The 19,955-nt window shown below is 40.9% G+C and overlaps 1 protein-coding gene across 1 annotated transcript in view; it reads right to left on the bottom strand.

Annotated features, from left to right (window-relative positions):
• SELENOO (selenoprotein O) overlaps positions 1-19,955 on the bottom strand; it is a 132,414-nt gene that overhangs the window by 38,620 nt on the left and 73,839 nt on the right. The window contains exons 5-6 of the mRNA XM_053716636.1: positions 17,935-18,215; positions 15,651-15,795 (exon numbers count right to left, since the gene is read on the bottom strand). Of these exons, the coding sequence (XP_053572611.1) occupies positions 15,651-15,795; positions 17,935-18,215 (426 nt within the window). The remainder of the gene's footprint in view (positions 1-15,650; positions 15,796-17,934; positions 18,216-19,955) is intronic.

The following is a 19,955-nucleotide window of genomic DNA, read 5'->3' as shown; positions in this document are numbered from 1 at the left end:
ATGCCGTGTCTCACGGCATGAGAACGAGGCTCCCATTAGAGCCTATGGGCTTCCATGCCTCGCTTTCGCATTGCACCTCACTTGTAATACCCCCGCCCATTTGCATTCACTGATGTTAGTAAGTTGAGCGCAAATATCGCTTTCGCAGAAGCGATATTTTGCGCTCAACTTGTAATCTAGTGTTTTATGTTCCTTTAACATGAAAATTTCTGGAATTTTCTCAGTTCCTGATCCCAACAGACTACTTTCCAGAATAAAAGCATTGCATGTCAAATGGCCCTCACATAGAGACAATCTCAATCTCCAACTGACAGCTGTATGATAGGCTCTACCTATGCTCCACTGCTGACACCTAGTGGACAAATCCAGACCTGCATTAAACTTATTAAAGCAACACGCTGTATGTATGTATAAAAAAATGCAAAATAAACAAACATTCTAAATCAAAAACAGTGTATTTCTATATTTTAATATTTACCCGAATTCAATTTTAAACAAACTCTCAGCTCACCCACAGACACAAAATCCAACAAGTGAAACAGGTTTTTGGACATGGACATGCAAGGGTGAGAATCTGCATATATCCAGGTAACTATACTGAAACCATAATACAGTTGACTGTTAAGAACCCAGGAATATCAAAAGGAAACAACTAACATCTAGATCCTAGAGAAAGAAGCATTAACATGTAGAAACAACTCTCAGTATCCTCCATAAAGTAATATGGTTATTGTTTGCAAATGAATTATTAATGGATTTAAAAATTGGAAATAATGGACATTATCAACACTTACTGTAATCTGCTAGCACAATTTGTGGAATGGCAGATTTGAACTGCAATAAAAATGTGATTGGGATACCTTTTGCACAATATGCTGATCAGGACTATATATTGTACGAAGACAAAAAATTGTGATATTTAAGTAAAAAACGTACTTTTTCCATACTCAGAGCTGTAACATTTTTCAGTTTATTACAACTCTCAAATAGTGACAGCACAATCTATGTGATATTCAAACTACACAATATTTTAAATGATAGCTAGTGCATGGATGGGATGTAGTCAAATCATCCTTAATCCGCAGAATAAACACAACAGATCCCAGCACTGCAATAAAGAATACATTTATTATAGTCAAACCATATCATATATAGAATATGTGGCCATAACATTGATAGAGGTGTTCCAATCATTCACTCATTCATCCACACTACACACATACAATAGGCGAGAAAGAGGGGAAAATAATAATAATAAAACCACCCCCAAGGGGGAACCACTGTCATCAACCTGTCAAGACTATGTAAAGAACAGTAATGTATTTATGTCCAGCACCACTGCTGCTGTAGACTTAAGTCTGTGACAACATGTCAGTTTATATTTCAATAGAACAAGTTTCTTCATGTATACACCTTATGAATATCTGTGCAAAGTTATTGATGACAGTTCATAGTACAACTTGTAAATTATTTGTCAGAGATAATAAACAAAGTGTGTCCATCTGACGTATTCTGTCAGTTTGTGTGTGCAGTTGCTGTAAGCGGCTCTTTCTCCCTTAATATTGTGAAGTGAGTGCATACACAGTGATAAATTATTCCAGGAGGCTCAAATCTTATGAGCCATTTTTCTTGTAGCCCTGATAATCGTACAAACGTCCTCACAACACAAAAGAGATACTGGCTCTAAAGTTATGTCTTTGTGTATAACTAATCCCAGGATACTTGTGATTAGTAGTCAACTTAGTGGAAAATATACGGATCCTGCACGACTCCTTGTGACACCTCCATATTTCCGTCACTGTAAGCTGTACAGTGGCCAATATACGGGTAAGCTGTACAGTGGCCGATATACAGGTAAGCTGTACAGTGACCGACATATGGAGGTGTCCCGAGAAATCATGGAGGATCGGTATATTTTCTACTACTTTGACTACTAATTGAAAGTATCCTTGGTTCAGACTATACACAAAAAGACATAACTTTTGAGCCGGCATCTCTTTTGTGTTGTGAGGATGTTTGTATGATTATCTGGGCTATAAAAAAAATGGCTCATAAGATTTGAGCCTCCTGGAATATTTTATCACTGTGTATTCCCTCCCTTCACAATATTAAAGGGATAGTTTACCCCCAAAAAGTCTACCCTTTAATTTGTTCCCAATGATCCACTTTACCTGCTGGAGTGTATTAAATTGTTTACAAGTATTTCCATTACCCTTATATTGGCATTTGAAAGTTTATTTGGCCTGTGGTATCCCCACCCATCCTGAAAGTTGTTGGCCTCAAGGCCAAGCTGTGTTAACACAGCCAGAAGACGAATTTACACTCCCAGTGGGTTATAGAAGAGATGAGGTAATAAAATGTTAATTTTCCATTGTTCTCTCCAAGTATTGGTGATTGGTTTATGGACAAATATAAGATAAAGAAGCAGGTATATGTACACAATGTGATAAAGTGATGAGATCTGATTATCAGCATGCTAAGGCACTGTGGCTGAGCTCTGTAGCAACCCAAGGGTTGCAGGTTCGATCCCCGGCGAGGTCCACTCAGCCTTTCATCCTTCCGAGGTCGATAAAATGATTAGCGAGCGCCTTGGAACCCTTACGAGTGATTAGCCGCGCTTTACAAGTACCTAATACATACCTACCTACCTACCTGCTCAACCCATTTTATTAGGTTGTGGCTTCAAAACACAAAATCAGCTAATTCATATACACAAATAAGCCTTAAAAAGCAAATCTCATGCATTTTATTCTCTGCAGCTGGTAAAAAAAAAGTAATTAGAAACACATTATGGAAAAAAACTTTTATAGTATACGGTCCCTTTAAGGGAGAAAAAGCCGCTTACAGCAACTGCACACACATACTGAAAGAATACGTCAGATGGACACACTTTATTTGTTATCTCTAACAAATAATTTACAAGTGGTACTATGAACTGCCATCAATAACTTTGCACAGATATTCATAAAGAAACAGAATTTATGTTTACCTGATAAATTACTTTCTCCAACGGTGTGTCCGGTCCACGGCGTCATCCTTACTTGTGGGATATTCTCTTCCCCAACAGGAAATGGCAAAGAGCCCAGCAAAGCTGGTCACATGATCCCTCCTAGGCTCCGCCTACCCCAGTCATTCGACCGACGTAAAGGAGGAATATTTGCATAGGAGAAACCATATGATACCGTGGTGACTGTAGTTAAAGAAAATAAATTATCAGACCTGATTAAAAAACCAGGGCGGGCCGTGGACCGGACACACCGTTGGAGAAAGTAATTTATCAGGTAAACATAAATTCTGTTTTCTCCAACATAGGTGTGTCCGGTCCACGGCGTCATCCTTACTTGTGGGAACCAATACCAAAGCTTTAGGACACGGATGAAGGGAGGGAGCAAATCAGGTCACCTAAATGGAAGGCACCACGGCTTGCAAAACCTTTCTCCCAAAAATAGCCTCAGAAGAAGCAAAAGTATCAAACTTGTAAAATTTGGTAAAAGTGTGCAGTGAAGACCAAGTCGCTGCCCTACATATCTGATCAACAGAAGCCTCGTTCTTGAAGGCCCATGTGGAAGCCACAGCCCTAGTGGAATGAGCTGTGATTCTTTCAGGAGGCTGCCGTCCGGCAGTCTCATAAGCCAATCTGATGATGCTTTTAATCCAAAAAGAGAGAGAGGTAGAAGTTGCTTTTTGACCTCTCCTTTTACCAGAATAAACAACAAACAAGGAAGATGTTTGTCTAAAATCCTTTGTAGCATCTAAATAGAATTTTAGAGCGCGAACAACATCCAAATTGTGCAACAAACGTTCCTTCTTTGAAACTGGTTTCGGACACAAAGAAGGCACGACTATCTCCTGGTTAATGTTTTTGTTAGAAACAACTTTCGGAAGAAAACCAGGTTTAGTACGTAAAACCACCTTATCTGCATGGAACACCAGATAAGGAGGAGAACACTGCAGAGCAGATAATTCTGAAACTCTTCTAGCAGAAGAAATTGCAACCAAAAACAAAACTTTCCAAGATAATAACTTAATATCAACGGAATGTAAGGGTTCAAACGGAACCCCCTGAAGAACTGAAAGAACTAAGTTGAGACTCCAAGGAGGAGTCAAAGGTTTGTAAACAGGCTTGATTCTAACCAGAGCCTGAACAAAGGCTTGAACATCTGGCACAGCTGCCAGCTTTTTGTGAAGTAACACAGACAAGGCAGAAATCTGTCCCTTCAAGGAACTTGCAGATAATCCTTTCTCCAATCCTTCTTGAAGAAAGGATAGAATCTTAGGAATTTTTACCTTGTCCCAAGGGAATCCTTTAGATTCACACCAACAGATATATTTTTTCCATATTTTGTGGTAAATTTTTCTAGTTACAGGCTTTCTGGCCTGAACAAGAGTATCAATAACAGAATCTGAGAACCCTCGTTTTGATAAGATCAAGCGTTCAATCTCCAAGCAGTCAGCTGGAGTGAGACCAGATTAGGATGTTCGAACGGACCTTGAACAAGAAGGTCTCGTCTCAAAGGTAGCTTCCATGGTGGAGCCGATGACATATTCACCAGATCTGCATACCAAGTCCTGCGTGGCCACGCAGGAGCTATCAAGATCACCGACGCCCTCTCCTGATTGATCCTGGCTACCAGCCTGGGGATGAGAGGAAACGGCGGGAATACATAAGCTAGTTTGAAGGTCCAAGGTGCTACTAGTGCATCTACTAGAGTCGCCTTGGGATCCCTGGATCTGGACCCGTAGCAAGGAACCTTGAAGTTCTGACGAGAGGCCATCAGATCCATGTCTGGAATGCCCCACAGTTGAGTAATTTGGGCAAAGATTTCCGGATGGAGTTCCCACTCCCCCGGATGTAATGTCTGACGACTCAGAAAATCCGCTTCCCAATTTTCCACTCCTGGGATGTGGATTGCAGACAGGTGGCAGGAGTGAGTCTCCGCCCATTGAATGATTTTGGTCACTTCTTCCATCGCCAGGGAACTCCTTGTTCCCCCCTGATGGTTGATGTACGCAACAGTCGTCATGTTGTCTGATTGAAACCGTATGAACTTGGCCTTTGCTAGCTGAGGCCAAGCCTTGAGAGCATTGAATATCGCTCTCAGTTCCAGAATATTTATCGGTAGAAGAGATTCTTCCCGAGACCAAAGACCCTGAGCTTTCAGGGGTCCCCAGACCGCGCCCCAGCCCATCAGACTGGCGTCGGTCGTGACAATGACCCACTCTGGTCTGCGGAAGGTCATCCCTTGTGACAGGTTGTCCAGGGACAGCCACCAACGGAGTGAGTCTCTGGTCCTCTGATTTACTTGTATCGTCGGAGACAAGTCTGTATAGTCCCCATTCCACTGACTGAGCATGCACAGTTGTAATGGTCTTAGATGAATGCGCGCAAAAGGAACTATGTCCATTGCCGCTACCATCAAACCTATTACTTCCATGCACTGCGCTATGGAAGGAAGAGGAACGGAATGAAGTGTTTGACAAGAGTTTAGAAGTTTTGTTTTTCTGGCCTCTGTCAGAAAAATCCTCATTGCTAAGGAATCTATTATTGTTCCCAAGAAGGGAACCCTTGTTGACGGAGATAGAGAACTTTTTTCTACGTTCACTTTCCATCCGTGAGATCTGAGAAAGGCCAGGACTATGTCCGTATGAGCCTTTGCTTGAGGAAGGGACGACGCTTGAATCAGAATGTCGTCCAAGTAAGGAACTACTGCAATGCCCCTTGGTCTTAGTACCGCTAGAAGGGACCCTAGCACCTTTGTGAAAATCCTTGGAGCAGTGGCTAATCCGAAAGGAAGTGCCACGAACTGGTAATGCTTGTCCAGGAATGCGAACCTTAGGAACCGATGATGTTCCTTGTGGATAGGAATATGTAGATACGCATCCTTTAAATCCACCGTGGTCATGAATTGACCTTCCTGGATGGAAGGAAGAATTGTTCGAATGGTTTCCATTTTGAACGATGGAACCTTGAGAAACTTGTTTAGGATCTTGAGATCTAAGATTGGTCTGAACGTTCCCTCTTTTTTGGGAACTACGAACAGATTGGAGTAGAACCCCATCCCTTGTTCTCCTAATGGAACAGGATGAATCACTCCCATTTTTAACAGGTCCTCTACACAATGTAAGAATGCCTGTCTCTTTATGTGGTCTGAAGACAATTGAGACCTGTGGAACCTCCCCCTTGGGGGAAGCCCCTTGAATTCCAGAAGATAACCTTGGGAGACTATTTCTAGTGCCCAAGGATCCAGAACATCTCTTGCCCAAGCCTGAGCGAAGAGAGAGAGTCTGCCCCCCACCAGATCCGGTCCCGGATCGGGGGCCAACATTTCATGCTGTCTTGGTAGCAGTGGCAGGTTTCTTGGCCTGCTTTCCCTTGTTCCAGCCTTGCATTGGTCTCCAGGCTGGCTTGGCTTGAGAAGTATTACCCTCTTGCTTAGAGGACGTAGCACTTGGGGCTGGTCCGTTTCTACGAAAGGGACGAAAATTAGGTTTATTTTTGGCCTTGAAAGACCTATCCTGAGGAAGGGCGTGGCCCTTACCCCCAGTGATATCAGAGATAATCTCTTTCAAGTCAGGGCCAAACAGCGTTTTCCCTTTGAAAGGAATGTTAAGCAATTTGTTCTTGGAAGACGCATCCGCTGACCAAGATTTCAACCAAAGCGCTCTGCGCGCCACAATAGCAAACCCAGAATTTTTCGCCGCTAACCTAGCCAATTGCAAAGTGGCGTCTAGGGTGAAAGAATTAGCCAATTTGAGAGCACGGATTCTGTCCATAATCTCCTCATAAGGAGGAGAATCACTATCGATAGCCTTTACTAGCTCATCGAACCAGAAACACGCGGCTGTAGTGACAGGGACAATGCATGAAATTGGTTGTAGAAGGTAACCTTGCTGAACAAACATCTTTTTAAGCAAACCTTCTAATTTTTTATCCATAGGATCTTTGAAAGCACAACTATCTTCTATGGGTATAGTGGTGCGTTTGTTTAAAGTAGAAACCGCTCCCTCGACCTTGGGGACTGTCTGCCATAAGTCCTTTCTGGGGTCGACCATAGGAAACAATTTTTTAAATATGGGGGGAGGGACGAAAGGTATACCGGGCCTTTCCCATTCTTTATTTACAATTTCCGCCACCCGCTTGGGTATAGGAAAAGCTTCTGGGAGCCCCGGGACCTCTAGGAACTTGTCCATTTTACATAGTTTCTCTGGGATGATCAAATTCTCACAATCATCCAGAGTGGATAATACCTCCTTAAGCAGAGCGCGGAGATGTTCCAACTTAAATTTAAATGTAATCACATCGGGTTCAGCTTGTTGAGAAATTTTCCCTGAATCTGAAATTTCTCCCTCAGACAAAACCTCCCTGGCCCCCTCAGACTGGTGTAGGGGCATTTCAGAACCATTATCATCAGCGTCCTCATGCTCTTCAGTATCTAAAACAGAGCAGTCGCGCTTACGCTGATAAGTGGGCATTTTGGCTAAAATGTTTTTGATAGAATTATCCATTACAGCCGTTAATTGTTGCATAGTAAGGAGTATTGGCGCGCTAGATGTACTAGGGGCCTCCTGAGTGGGCAAGACTGGTGTAGACGAAGGAGGGAATGATGCAGTACCATGCTTACTCCCCTCACTTGAGGAATCATCTTGGGCATCATTTTCTGTGTCACATAAATCACATCTATTTAAATGATAAGGAACCTTGGCTTCCCCACATTCAGAACACAGTCTATCTGGTAGTTCAGACATGTTAAACAGGCATAAACTTGATAACAAAGTACAAAAAACGTTTTAAAATAAAACCGTTACTGTCACTTTAAATTTTAAACTGAACACACTTTATTACTGCAATTGCGAAAAAGTATGAAGGAATTGTTCAAAATTCGCCAAAATTTCACCACAGTGTCTTAAAGCCTTAAAAGTATTGCACACCAAATTTGGAAGCTTTAACCCTTAAAATAACGGAACCGGAGCCGTTTTTATCTTTAACCCCTCTACAGTCCCTGGTATCTGCTTTGCTGAGACCCAACCAAGCCCAAAGGGGAATACGATACCAAATGACGCCTTCAGAAAGTCTTTTCTATGTATCAGAGCTCCTCACACATGCGACTGCATGTCATGCTTCTCAAAAACAAGTGCGCAATACCGGCGCGAAAATGAGGCTCTGCCTATGATTAGGGAAAGCCCCTAGAGAATAAGGTGTCCAAAACAGTGCCTGCCGATATTATTTTAACAAAATACCCAGATTAAATGATTCCTCAAGGCTAAATATGTTTATATATGAATCGATTTAGCCCAGAAAATGTCTACAGTCTTAACAAGCCCTTGTGAAGCCCTTATTTACTGTCTGTAATAAAAATGGCTTACCGGATCCCATAGGGAAAATGACAGCTTCCAGCATTACATCGTCTTGTTAGAATGTGTCATACCTCAAGCAGCAAAAGTCTGCTCACTGTTCCCCCAACTGAAGTTAATTCCTCTCAACAGTCCTGTGTGGAACAGCCATCGATTTTAGTTACGGTTGCTAAAATCATTTTCCTCTTACAAACAGAAATCTTCATCTCTTTTCTGTTTCAGAGTAAATAGTACATACCAGCACTATTTTAAAATAACAAACTCTTGATTGAATAATAAAAACTACAGTTAAACACTAAAAAACTCTAAGCCATCTCCGTGGAGATGTTGCCTGTACAACGGCAAAGAGAATGACTGGGGAAGGCGGAGCCTAGGAGGGATCATGTGACCAGCTTTGCTGGGCTCTTTGCCATTTCCTGTTGGGGAAGAGAATATCCCACAAGTAAGGATGACGCCGTGGACCGGACACACCTATGTTGGAGAAAGCATGTTTTATTTTTTTGGAAGCAGCTTTTGAAATATAAACGGAGATGTTGTCACAGACTTAAAGGGCCATGATACCCAAATGTTGAAACGCTTGAAAGTGATGCAGCATAGCTGTAAAAAGCCGACTAGAAAATATCACCTGAACATCTCTATGTAAAAAAAAAAAAGAAAGATATTTTACCTCAAAATGTCCTAAGTATTCAAACCCCATTGCAAAGGACTTTAAGCAGCAAATCAGTATGTCTGTCCCGGGACAGCCAAGGGAGCGAGCCGTTAAGTGAAATCTCATGAGATCACAGTAAAAAAAAAAAAAAAAAAAAAATGACCATGACCTCAGCACTTCTGATGCTGATTGTCTGCTGTTCATTTCTTCATTTTTTTATTTTTTTTTAAGCAGCAGCTGAGTATAACTTTTTACACAGAACTTACTCTGCTGAGCTGAGGAGATTGTGAGGTAAAAACAGAATTTATGCTTACCTGATAAATTACTTTCTCCAACGGTGTGTCCGGTCCACGGCGTCATCCTTACTTGTGGGATATTCTCTTCCCCAACAGGAAATGGCAAAGAGTCCCAGCAAAGCTGGTCACATGATCCCTCCTAGGCTCCGCCCACCCCAGTCATTCGACCGACGGACAGGAGGAAATATATATAGTAGAAACCATATGATACCGTGGTGACTGTAGTTAGAGAAAATAATTCATCAGACCTGATTAAAAAACCAGGGCGGGCCGTGGACCGGACACACCGTTGGAGAAAGTAATTTATCAGGTAAGCATAAATTCTGTTTTCTCCAACATTGGTGTGTCCGGTCCACGGCGTCATCCTTACTTGTGGGAACCAATACCAAAGCTTTAGGACACGGGTGAAGGAAGGGAGCAAATCAGGTCACCTAAATGGAAGGCACCACGGCTTGCAAAACCTTTCTCCCAAAAATAGCCTCCGAAGAAGCAAAAGTATCAAATTTGTAAAATTTGGCAAAAGTGTGCAGTGAAGACCAAGTCGCTGCCTTACATATCTGGTCAACAGAAGCCTCGTTCTTGAAGGCCCATGTGGAAGCCACAGCCCTAGTGGAGTGAGCTGTGATTCTTTCAGGAGGCTGCCGTCCGGCAGTCTCATAAGCCAATCGGATAATGCTTTTAAGCCAAAAGGAAAGAGAGGTAGAAGTCGCTTTTTGACCTCTCCTTTTACCAGAATAAACAACAAACAAGGAAGATGTTTGTCTAAAATCTTTAGTAGCCTCTAAATAGAATTTTAGAGCACGGACTACGTCCAAATTGTGTAACAAACGTTCCTTCTTTGAAACTGGATTCGGACACAAAGAAGGTACAACTATCTCCTGGTTAATATTGTTGTTGGAAACAACTTTCGGAAGAAAACCAGGCTTAGTACGCAAAACCACCTTATCTGCATGGAACACCAGATAGGGCGGAGAACACTGCAGAGCAGATAACTCCGAAACTCTTCTAGCAGAAGAAATTGCAACCAAAAACAAAACTTTCCAAGATAATAACTTAATATCTACGGAATGTAAGGGTTCAAACGGAACCCCTTGAAGAACTGAAAGAACTAGATTTAGACTCCAGGGAGGAGTCAAAGGTCTGTAAACAGGCTTGATCCTAACCAGAGCCTGAACAAATGCTTGAACATCTGGCACAGCTGCCAGTCTTTTGTGAAGTAAAACAGATAAAGCAGAGATCTGTCCCTTCAGAGAACTTGCAGATAATCCTTTCTCCAAACCTTCTTGTAGAAAGGATAGAATCTTAGGAATTTTTATCTTGTTCCATGGGAATCCTTTAGATTCACACCAACAGATATATTTTTTCCATATTTTATGGTAAATTTTTCTAGTTACTGGCTTTCTAGCCTGAACCAGAGTATTTATTACAGAATCTGAAAACCCACGCTTTGATAAAATCAAGCGTTCAATCTCCAAGCCGTCAGTTGGAGGGAAACCAGATTCGGATGTTCGAATGGACCCTGAACAAGAAGGTCCTGTCTCAAAGGTAGCTTCCATGGTGGAGCCGATGACATATTCACCAGGTCTGCATACCAAGTCCTGTGTGGCCACGCAGGAGCTATCAAGATCACCGAGGCCCTCTCCTGATTGATCCTGGCTACCAGCCTGGGGATGAGAGGAAATGGTGGGAATACATAAGCTAGGTTGAAGGTCCAAGGTGCTACTAGTGCATCTACTAGAGTCGCCTTGGGATCCCTGGATCTGGACCCGTAGCAAGGAACCTTGAAGTTCTGACGAGACGCCATCAGATCCATGTCTGGAATGCCCCATAATTGAGTTATTTGGGCAAAGATTTCCGGATGGAGTTCCCACTCCCCCGGATGGAATGTCTGATGACTCAGAAAATCCGCTTCCCAATTTTCCACTCCTGGGATATGGATCGCAGACAAGTGGCAGGAGTGATCCTCCGCCCATTGAATTATCTTGGTCACTTCTTTCATCGCCAGGGAACTCCTTGTTCCCCCCTGATGATTGATATATGCAACGGTCGTCATGTTGTCTGACTGAAACCTTATGAATTTGGCCTTTGCTAGTTGAGGCCAAGCTCTGAGAGCATTGAATATCGCTCTCAGTTCCAGAATGTTTATCGGGAGAAGAGAGACTCTTCCCGAGACCATAGACCCTGAGCTTTCAGGGATTCCCAGACCGCACCCCAGCCCACTAGGCTGGCGTCGGTCGTGACAATGACCCACTCTGGTCTGCGGAAGCTCATTCCCTGTGACAGATTGTCCAGGGTCAGCCACCAACGGAGTGAATCTCTGGTCTTTTGATCTACTTGAATTGTCGGAGACAAGTCTGTATAATCCCCATTCCACTGTCTGAGCATGCACAGTTGTAATGGTCTTAGATGAATTCGTGCAAAAGGAACTATGTCCATTGTTGCAACCATCAATCCTATTACTTCCATGCACTGCGCTATGGAAGGACGAGGAACAGAATGAAGTACTTGACAAGAGCTTAGAAGTTTTGATTTTCTGACCTCTGTCAGAAAAATCCTCATTTCTAAGGAATCTATTATTGTTCCCAAGAAGGGAACTCTTGTTGACGGGGACAGAGAACTTTTTTCTTTGTTCACCTTCCATCCGTGAGATCTGAGAAAGGCTAGGACGATGTCCGTATGAGCCTTTGCTTTTGACATGGACGACGCTTGAATCAGGATGTCGTACAAGTAAGGTACTACTGCAATGCCCCTTGGCCTTAGAACCGCTAGAAGGGACCCTAGTACCTTTGTGAAAATCCTTGGAGCAGTGGCTAATCCGAATGGAAGTGCCACAAACTGGTAATGCTTGTCCAGAAAAGCGAACCTTAGGAACTGATGATGTCCCTTGTGGATAGGAATATGTAGGTACGCATCCTTTAAATCCACGGTAGTCATAAATTGATTTTCCTGGATAGTAGGTAGGATCGTTCGAATAGTTTCCATTTTGAACGATGGTACCCTGAGAAATTTGTTTAGGATCTTTAGATCCAAAATTGGTCTGAATGTTCCCTCTTTTTTGGGAACTATGAACAGATTGGAATAAAATCCCATTCCTTGTTCTCTTATTGGAACTGGATGTATCACTCCCATCTTTAACAGGTCTTCTACACAATGTAAGAATGCCTGTCTCTTTATTTGGTTTGAAGATAAGTGAGACCTGTGGAACCTTCCCCTTGGGGGTAGTTCCTTGAATTCCAGGAGATAACCTTGAGAAACTATTTCTAGCGCCCAAGGATCCTGAACATCTCTTGCCCAAGCCTGAGCAAAGAGAGAAAGTCTGCCCCCCACTAGATCCGGTCCCGGATCGGGGGCTATCCCTTCATGCTGTTTTGGTAGCAGTGGTAGGCTTCTTGGCCTGCTTACCCTTGTTCCAGCCTTGCATTGGTTTCCAGGCTGGTTTGGGTTGTGAAGTATTACCCTCTTGCTTAGAGGATACAGAAGGGACGAAAATTAGGCTTATTTTTAGCCTTAAAAGACCTATCCTGTGGGAGGGCGTGGCCCTTTCCCCCAGTGATGTCTGAAATAATCTCTTTCAAATCAGGTCCAAATAATGTTTTACCTTTGAAAGGAATGTTAAGCAATTTTGTCTTGGAAGACACATCCGCTGACCAAGACTTTAGCCAAAGCGCTCTGCGCGCCACGATAGCAAACCCTGAATTTTTCGCCGCTAATCTAGCTAATTGCAAAGCGGCATCTAAAACAAAAGAGTTAGCCAATTTAAGTGCTTGAACTCTGTCCATAACCTCCTCATACGAAGATTCTTTACTGAGCGATTTTTCTAGTTCCTCGAACCAGAAACACGCTGCCGTAGTGACAGGAACAATGCATGAAATTGGTTGTAGAAGGTAACCTTGCTGTACAAAAATCTTTTTAAGCAAACCCTCTAATTTCTTATCCATAGGATCTTTAAAAGCACAACTATCTTCGATAGGAATAGTAGTGCGTTTGTTTAGAGTAGAAACCGCCCCCTCGACCTTGGGGACTGTCTGCCATAAGTCCTTTCTGGGGTCGACTATAGGAAATAATTTCTTAAATATAGGGGGGGGGGGAACAAAAGGTATGCCGGGCCTTTCCCACTCTTTATTTACTATGTCCGCCACCCGCTTGGGTATAGGAAAAGCGTCAGGGGGCACCGGAACCTCTAGGAACTTGTCCATCTTACATAATTTCTCTGGAATGACCAAATTGTCACAATCATCCAGAGTAGATAACACCTCCTTAAGCAGTGCGCGGAGATGTTCTAATTTAAATTTAAATGTCACAACATCAGGTTCAGCTTGATGAGAAATTTTTCCTGAATCTGAAATTTCTCCATCAGACAAAACCTCCCTCATGGCCCCTTGAGATTGGTGTGAGGGTATGTCAGAACAGTTATCATCAGCGTCCTCTTGCTCTTCAGTGTTTAAAACAGAGCAATCGCGCTTTCTCTGATAAGTAGGCATTTTGGATAAAAGATTTGCTATGGAGTTATCCATTACAGCCGTTAATTGTTGCATGGTAATAAGTATTGGCGCACTAGATGTACTAGGGGCCTCCTGTGTGGGCATAACTGGTGTAGACACAGTAGGGGATGATGTAGTATCATGTTTACTCCCCTCATTTGAGGAATCATCTTGGGCAATATCATTATCTGTGGCATTACTGTCCTTACTTTGTTTGGACACTATGGCACAATTATCACATAAATGTAAATGGAGAGACACATTGGCTTTCATACATATAGAACATAGCTTATCTGATGGTACAGACATGTTAAACAGGCTTAAACTTGTCAACAAAGCACAAAAAACTTTTTAAAATAAAACCGTTACTGTCACTTTAAATTTCAAACTGAAAACACTTTATTACTGAATATGTGAAAAAGTATGAAGGAATTGTTCAAAATTCACCAACATTTCACCACAGTGTCTTAAAGCATTAACAGTATTGCACACCAAATTTCAGAGCTTTAACCCTTAAATTAACGGAACCGGAGCCGTTTTTACATTTAACCCCTATACAGTCCCAGCTATATGCTTTGCTGAGACCCAACCAAGCCCAGAGGGGAATACGATACCAAATGACGCCTTCTATAAGTTTTTTCAGTGATTCTTAGCTCCTGACACATGCATCTGCATGCCTTGCACTCCAAAAACAACTGCGCATTAATGGCGCGAAAATGAGGCCCTGTCTATAACTAGAAAGGCCCCCATCTGAAAAAGGTGTCCAACACAGTGCCTGCCGTTTTTCTAAACGTTCCCCAAGATTATAATACCAATTATTAGTTAGAATCTGCATAATATGCCTAGTAAAGCAATCGTTTTAGCCCAGAAAAATGTCTACCAGTTTTTAAGCCCTTTTTGAAGCCCTTTATTCTTTTATGTTTAACTAAGAAAATGGCTTACCGGTCCCCATGAGGGGAAATGACAGCCTTCCAGCATTACATGGTCTTGTTAGAAATATGGCTAGTCATACCTTAAGCAGAAAAGTCTGCTAACTGTTTCCCCCAACTGAAGTTACTTCATCTCAACAGTCCTGTGTGGAAACAGCAATCGATTTTAGTTACTGTCTGCTAAAATCATCTTCCTCTTACAAACAGAAATCTTCATCCTTTTCTGTTTCAGAGTAAATAGTACATACCAGCACTATTTTAAAATAACAAACACTTGATAGAAGAATAAAACTACATTAAACACCAAAAAACTCTTAACCATCTCCGTGGAGATGTTGCCTGTGCAACGGCAAAGAGAATGACTGGGGTGGGCGGAGCCTAGGAGGGATCATGTGACCAGCTTTGCTGGGACTCTTTGCCATTTCCTGTTGGGGAAGAGAATATCCCACAAGTAAGGATGACGCCGTGGACCGGACACACCAATGTTGGAGAAATATCTTCCTTTTTACATAGAGATGCTCAGGTGATATTTTCCAGTCAGCTTTTTACAGTTATACTGCATCAGTTTCAAGTGATTTAGCATATGAGTATTATGTACCTTCAAGTCTACAGCAGCAGTGGTGCTGGACATAAATACCTGTTCTTTGCATTGTCTTGACAGGTTGACAGTGGTTCCCCCTTGGAATGATTATTATTTTTTATTTTTCTCCTCTAGTATGTATGAAGTGTGGATGAATGAGTAAATGATTGGGGGCCCTCTCTATCAATGTTATATCAACATTCTATATATGATATGGTTTGACTATAATAAATGTATGAACGGTTGCCCATTTTCACAAGTCAAAAGGAAATATAATATGAACAGAATTCACATAATGTTTATATAAATGGTTTTACAGTTCTTAATATAAACCTTGTATGTTCTAGAGAATCACATCCATACCTTGGATCCATTTTGGGTTTGAAAGCAGTTTTTAGTTCTTCAAGGGAGGCACACTGCACAATAACGTTGTCCAAGAAATCGTCTATGTTAGCTGGATTTCCTGTGTATTTGCTGAGAGCTCTGAAAGTATTTGTAAAGTCTGAGCCTGAAGAATAAAGACTAGGTTCAGTATTCTCTAATAACTTGCAATGACACATCTCTATAGCCATTTTAACTTTAAACCAAAAACAGTCTATTTTTAATAGGAAACGTTTAAATGTATTTGTTTTTGTAAAATTTCAGTTGCCTTTTTTTAAGTCATATTGTTTACTGATATGGCATTACAACTATTCAAAAGATGAAGATTGTTTATGATTGTCAAAACATCTTTAGCACATATGAGTTATGTTTCTTCCCTGAAAACTTTCTTACTTTTTTCTGAGCCTAAATTAAAAAATAAATAAAATCACTTTTTACTCCCAACATCTAGTAAATTCAAAACCAATAACCGTCATAACGTCTATTCCCATTTATAGCAGGTGTTGAGAAAGTGATGTTCAATATATTATATTCTTTTCATTGCAAATACAACTAAAGTTTACTTAATGGTCAAATGATTAACTGAAGCAAAAAACAAACAAAACCGTTTTTATCATAGAAATAAATTAAATGCCCCAGACGCAAGGATTTGACTCAGATTTGAATTGTATTTTTTCCTGACAAATTTATTTTTTCTCCCATTTTCCTGTCCCTTGTATCATGCAAGACATCAGCCAATCACAGACTAGTATACGTATACCATGTGAGCTTGTGCACATACTCAGTAGGATCTTGTTCCCCAGAAAGTGTTTATAAAAAGACTATGCAAAATTTGATAATGGAAGTAAATTTTAAAGGGTCTTAAAACAGCATGCTCTATCTAAATCATAAAAGTTTATTTTGACTTAAAGGGACACTGAACCCAATTTTTTTCCTTTCATGATTCAGATAGAGCAGGCAATTTTAAGCAACTTTCTAATTTACTCCTATTATCAAATTTTCTTCATTCTCTTGGTATGTTTATTTGAAAAGCAAGAATGTAAGTTGAGATGCCGGCCCATTTTTGCTGAACAACCTGGGTTGTCCTTGCTGATTGGACAGCACCAATAAACAAGTGCTGTCCATGGTTCTAAACCAACAATTTGCTGTCTCCTTAGCATAGATGCCTTCTTTTTCAAATAAAGATAGCAAGAAAACAAAGAAAAATTGATAAAAGAAGTAAATTAGAAAGTTGCTTAAAATTGCATGCTCTATCTGAATCATGAAATAAAAAATGTGGGTTCAAATTTGGTATAAACAGAAGTGTTTTTGGGAATTGATTAATAGGGGAAGGCAATTAACCCTTTTGCCTTTTGTAAGGGGAGATTTAAAAAAAAAAAAAAGAAAAGAAAAGAAGGAATTAGGTATTAATAGGTTTGTTTCTGATCTTTAAATATATGTATATGGTTGTTACATTAGTTTCATTAAAAAGTTTGCAGTGTACATTTTTTATTTTTATATTTGTTTTAATTAAAATTGAATTGTTAAATCTCGCAATATTTTTTTACTTTAAAGTTTGTGTACATTGTATGACTGTGCTGTAACCCTCATTGCTATGCACAGAAAAGACTCATATGGTTTATCAGTGCTGCATTGTATGAATAACTATAAAGCGATGTAAAAGAGAAAAAAGAAAATGCCCTTATATGTTATTTGCAAGCAATTGTGCAATAATAAAATGACAGGGTTTAAAACACACAGGAATAGCTAAAGAGCAGCAATGCACTGCTGGGACCTAGCTAAACTTATTTAGCAAGCCAATGACAAGAGACTTGCGTGTAGCCACCAATCAGCTAGCTCTTAGTAATGCTGGGCTTCTTCTGAGACTACTTAGGTATGCTTTTCAACAAAGGATACAAAAAGAAAATACATTTGATACAAGAAGTAAATTTAAGTCTCTTAAAATGAACATGTTCTAACTGAATCATAAATATTTAATTTTGACTTTCATGTCTCTTTAAAAGGAGGCAAATTAAAAGACAAAAGACACTCAATCAAACATGCACTATTTATTAATAATACAATGAGACAAAAGTGGCAATATCTTAAACAGGTAACTATACGATTTGTATATGAAATACAATTGATTTATTGACTAATTATGATATTAGTATGTCATCATGCAGTGCACAGCTTAAATCTTTGGCAGTCAGGGGGTTAAGCAAACTTTTATTATGTAATCTTGCACTAAAACAAAGGTAAACTTATTACAAAGTATAAAACTCACCTGTAATCTTCATGGTTTCTAGCAAATCTGCCACTAATTTGCTGTCTTCTTCCAGCTCCAAATGAATTAAACCGAGTTTTTTTCTCATTTTTTGCATGTAGTGCTTGTTGAACTCTGCATCATACGCCTCATCGATTATAGTTTTACTAATATCTAAGGGTAGCTCTGGGACAAGAGCCTCCGCAAGCTTTCCCAAATTCCACTTACAGATTTCTGGCTGCTTGTTGTAGGCATAACGCCCAGAGTTATCAGAACCATTGCAAATGTGATCTGGGTCATATCTAGAACACACAAGTATTTATGTAGTTTCAAAATAACGTCTGATCCAAGAATTACAGCAAAAATGCAAGTTATACGATAAAGAAAATTTATGCTTACCTGATAAATTTATTTCTTTTTTGACACGATGAGTCCACGGATCATCTAATTACTACTGGGAATATCTCTCCTGCCTAGCAGGAGGCGGCAAAGAGCACCACAGCAAAGCTGTTAAATATCACCTCCACACCCTCCCACTCCAGTCATTCGACCGAAGTAAAGGAGAGAAAGGAAGTAACAAGGTGCAGAAGTGTCTGAAGTTTATAACAAACCAACAACCTGTCTATAGAACAAGGTGGGCCGTGGACTCATCGTGTCAAAAAAGAAATATAAATCAGGTAAGCATAAATGTTCTTTTCTTTTTAATGAAACAATGAGTCCACGGATCATCTAATTACTACTGGGAATCAATACCCAAGCTAGAGTACACGGATGATAAGGAAGGGACAAGACAGGGAACCTAAACGGAAGGCACCACTGCTTGAAGAACCTTTCTCCCAAAAACAGACTCAGCCGAGGCAAAAGTGTCAAATTTATAGAACTTTTAAAAAGTGTGAAGAGAGGACAAAGTTGCAGCCTTGCAAATCTGTTCCAGAGAAGCTTCATTTTTGAATGCCCATGAGGAAGCAAAAGCCCTTGTGAAATGAGCCGTAACTCTCTCTGGAGGCTGCTGTAGGCAAAACGTATGATACTCTTCAGCCAAAAAGAAAGAGAAGTAGCCGTGGCTTTCTGTCCCTTACGTTTTCCATAGAAAAACACAAACAAGGCAGAAAACTGATGAAAATCCTTAGTCGCCTGTAGGTAAAATTTTAGCGCACGTACGACATCTAAATTGTGCAGAAGCCGTTCCTTCTGAGGAGGAGGATTAGCACACAAGGAAGGAACAACAATCTCCTGATTAATGTTCCGGTCAAAAACTACTTCAGGAAGAAATCCTAATTTTGTACGTAAAACTACCTTATCCGAATGAAAAACAAGGTAAGAAGACTCATACTGCAATGCCGAGAGCTCCGATACTCTACGAGCAGATGAAAAAGCAACGAGAAACAAAACTTTCCAAGATAACAACCTAATATCTAAGGAATGCATAGGCTCAAACGGAGCCCCTTGAAGAACTTTAAGAACTAAATTAAGACTCCATGGAGGAGTAACTGGTTTGAACACAGGCCTAATCCTGACCAAGGCTTGACAAAAAGATTGCACGTCTGGTACATCCGCCAGACACTTATGTAACAAAATAGACAAGGCAGATATTTGACCCTTTAGGGAACTTGCCGATAATCCCTTCTCCAAAACTTCTTGGAGAAAGGACAGAATTCTAGGAATCCTAACTCTACTCCAAGTAGCCCTTGGATTCACATAAGAGTAGCCCTTGGATTCACACCAATATAGATATCTACGCCATATCTTGTGGTAAATCTTTCTAGTCACAGGTTTACTAGCCTGAATCATGGTCTCTATGACCGATTCCGAAAATCCCCACTTGGATAAAATTAAGCGTTCAATCTCCAAGCAGTCAGCTTCAGAGAAACTAGATTTGGATGAAGGAAAGGCTCTTGAAGTAGAAGGTCCTTCCTCAACGGAAGTCTCCAAGGTGGAAGAGATGACATGTCCACCAGATCTGCATACCAAATCCTGCGAGGCCAAGCCGGTGCAATGAGGATCACTGAGGCCCTCTCCTGCTTGACTTGAGCAATGACCCG

The sequence above is a fragment of the Bombina bombina genome, chromosome 6, assembly GCF_027579735.1.
Source record: "Bombina bombina isolate aBomBom1 chromosome 6, aBomBom1.pri, whole genome shotgun sequence".
NCBI classification, from domain to species: Eukaryota; Metazoa; Chordata; class Amphibia; order Anura; family Bombinatoridae; genus Bombina; species Bombina bombina.
Note: the sequence above shows the minus strand (reverse complement) of the source record. Positions and strands in the feature narration are given on the sequence as shown.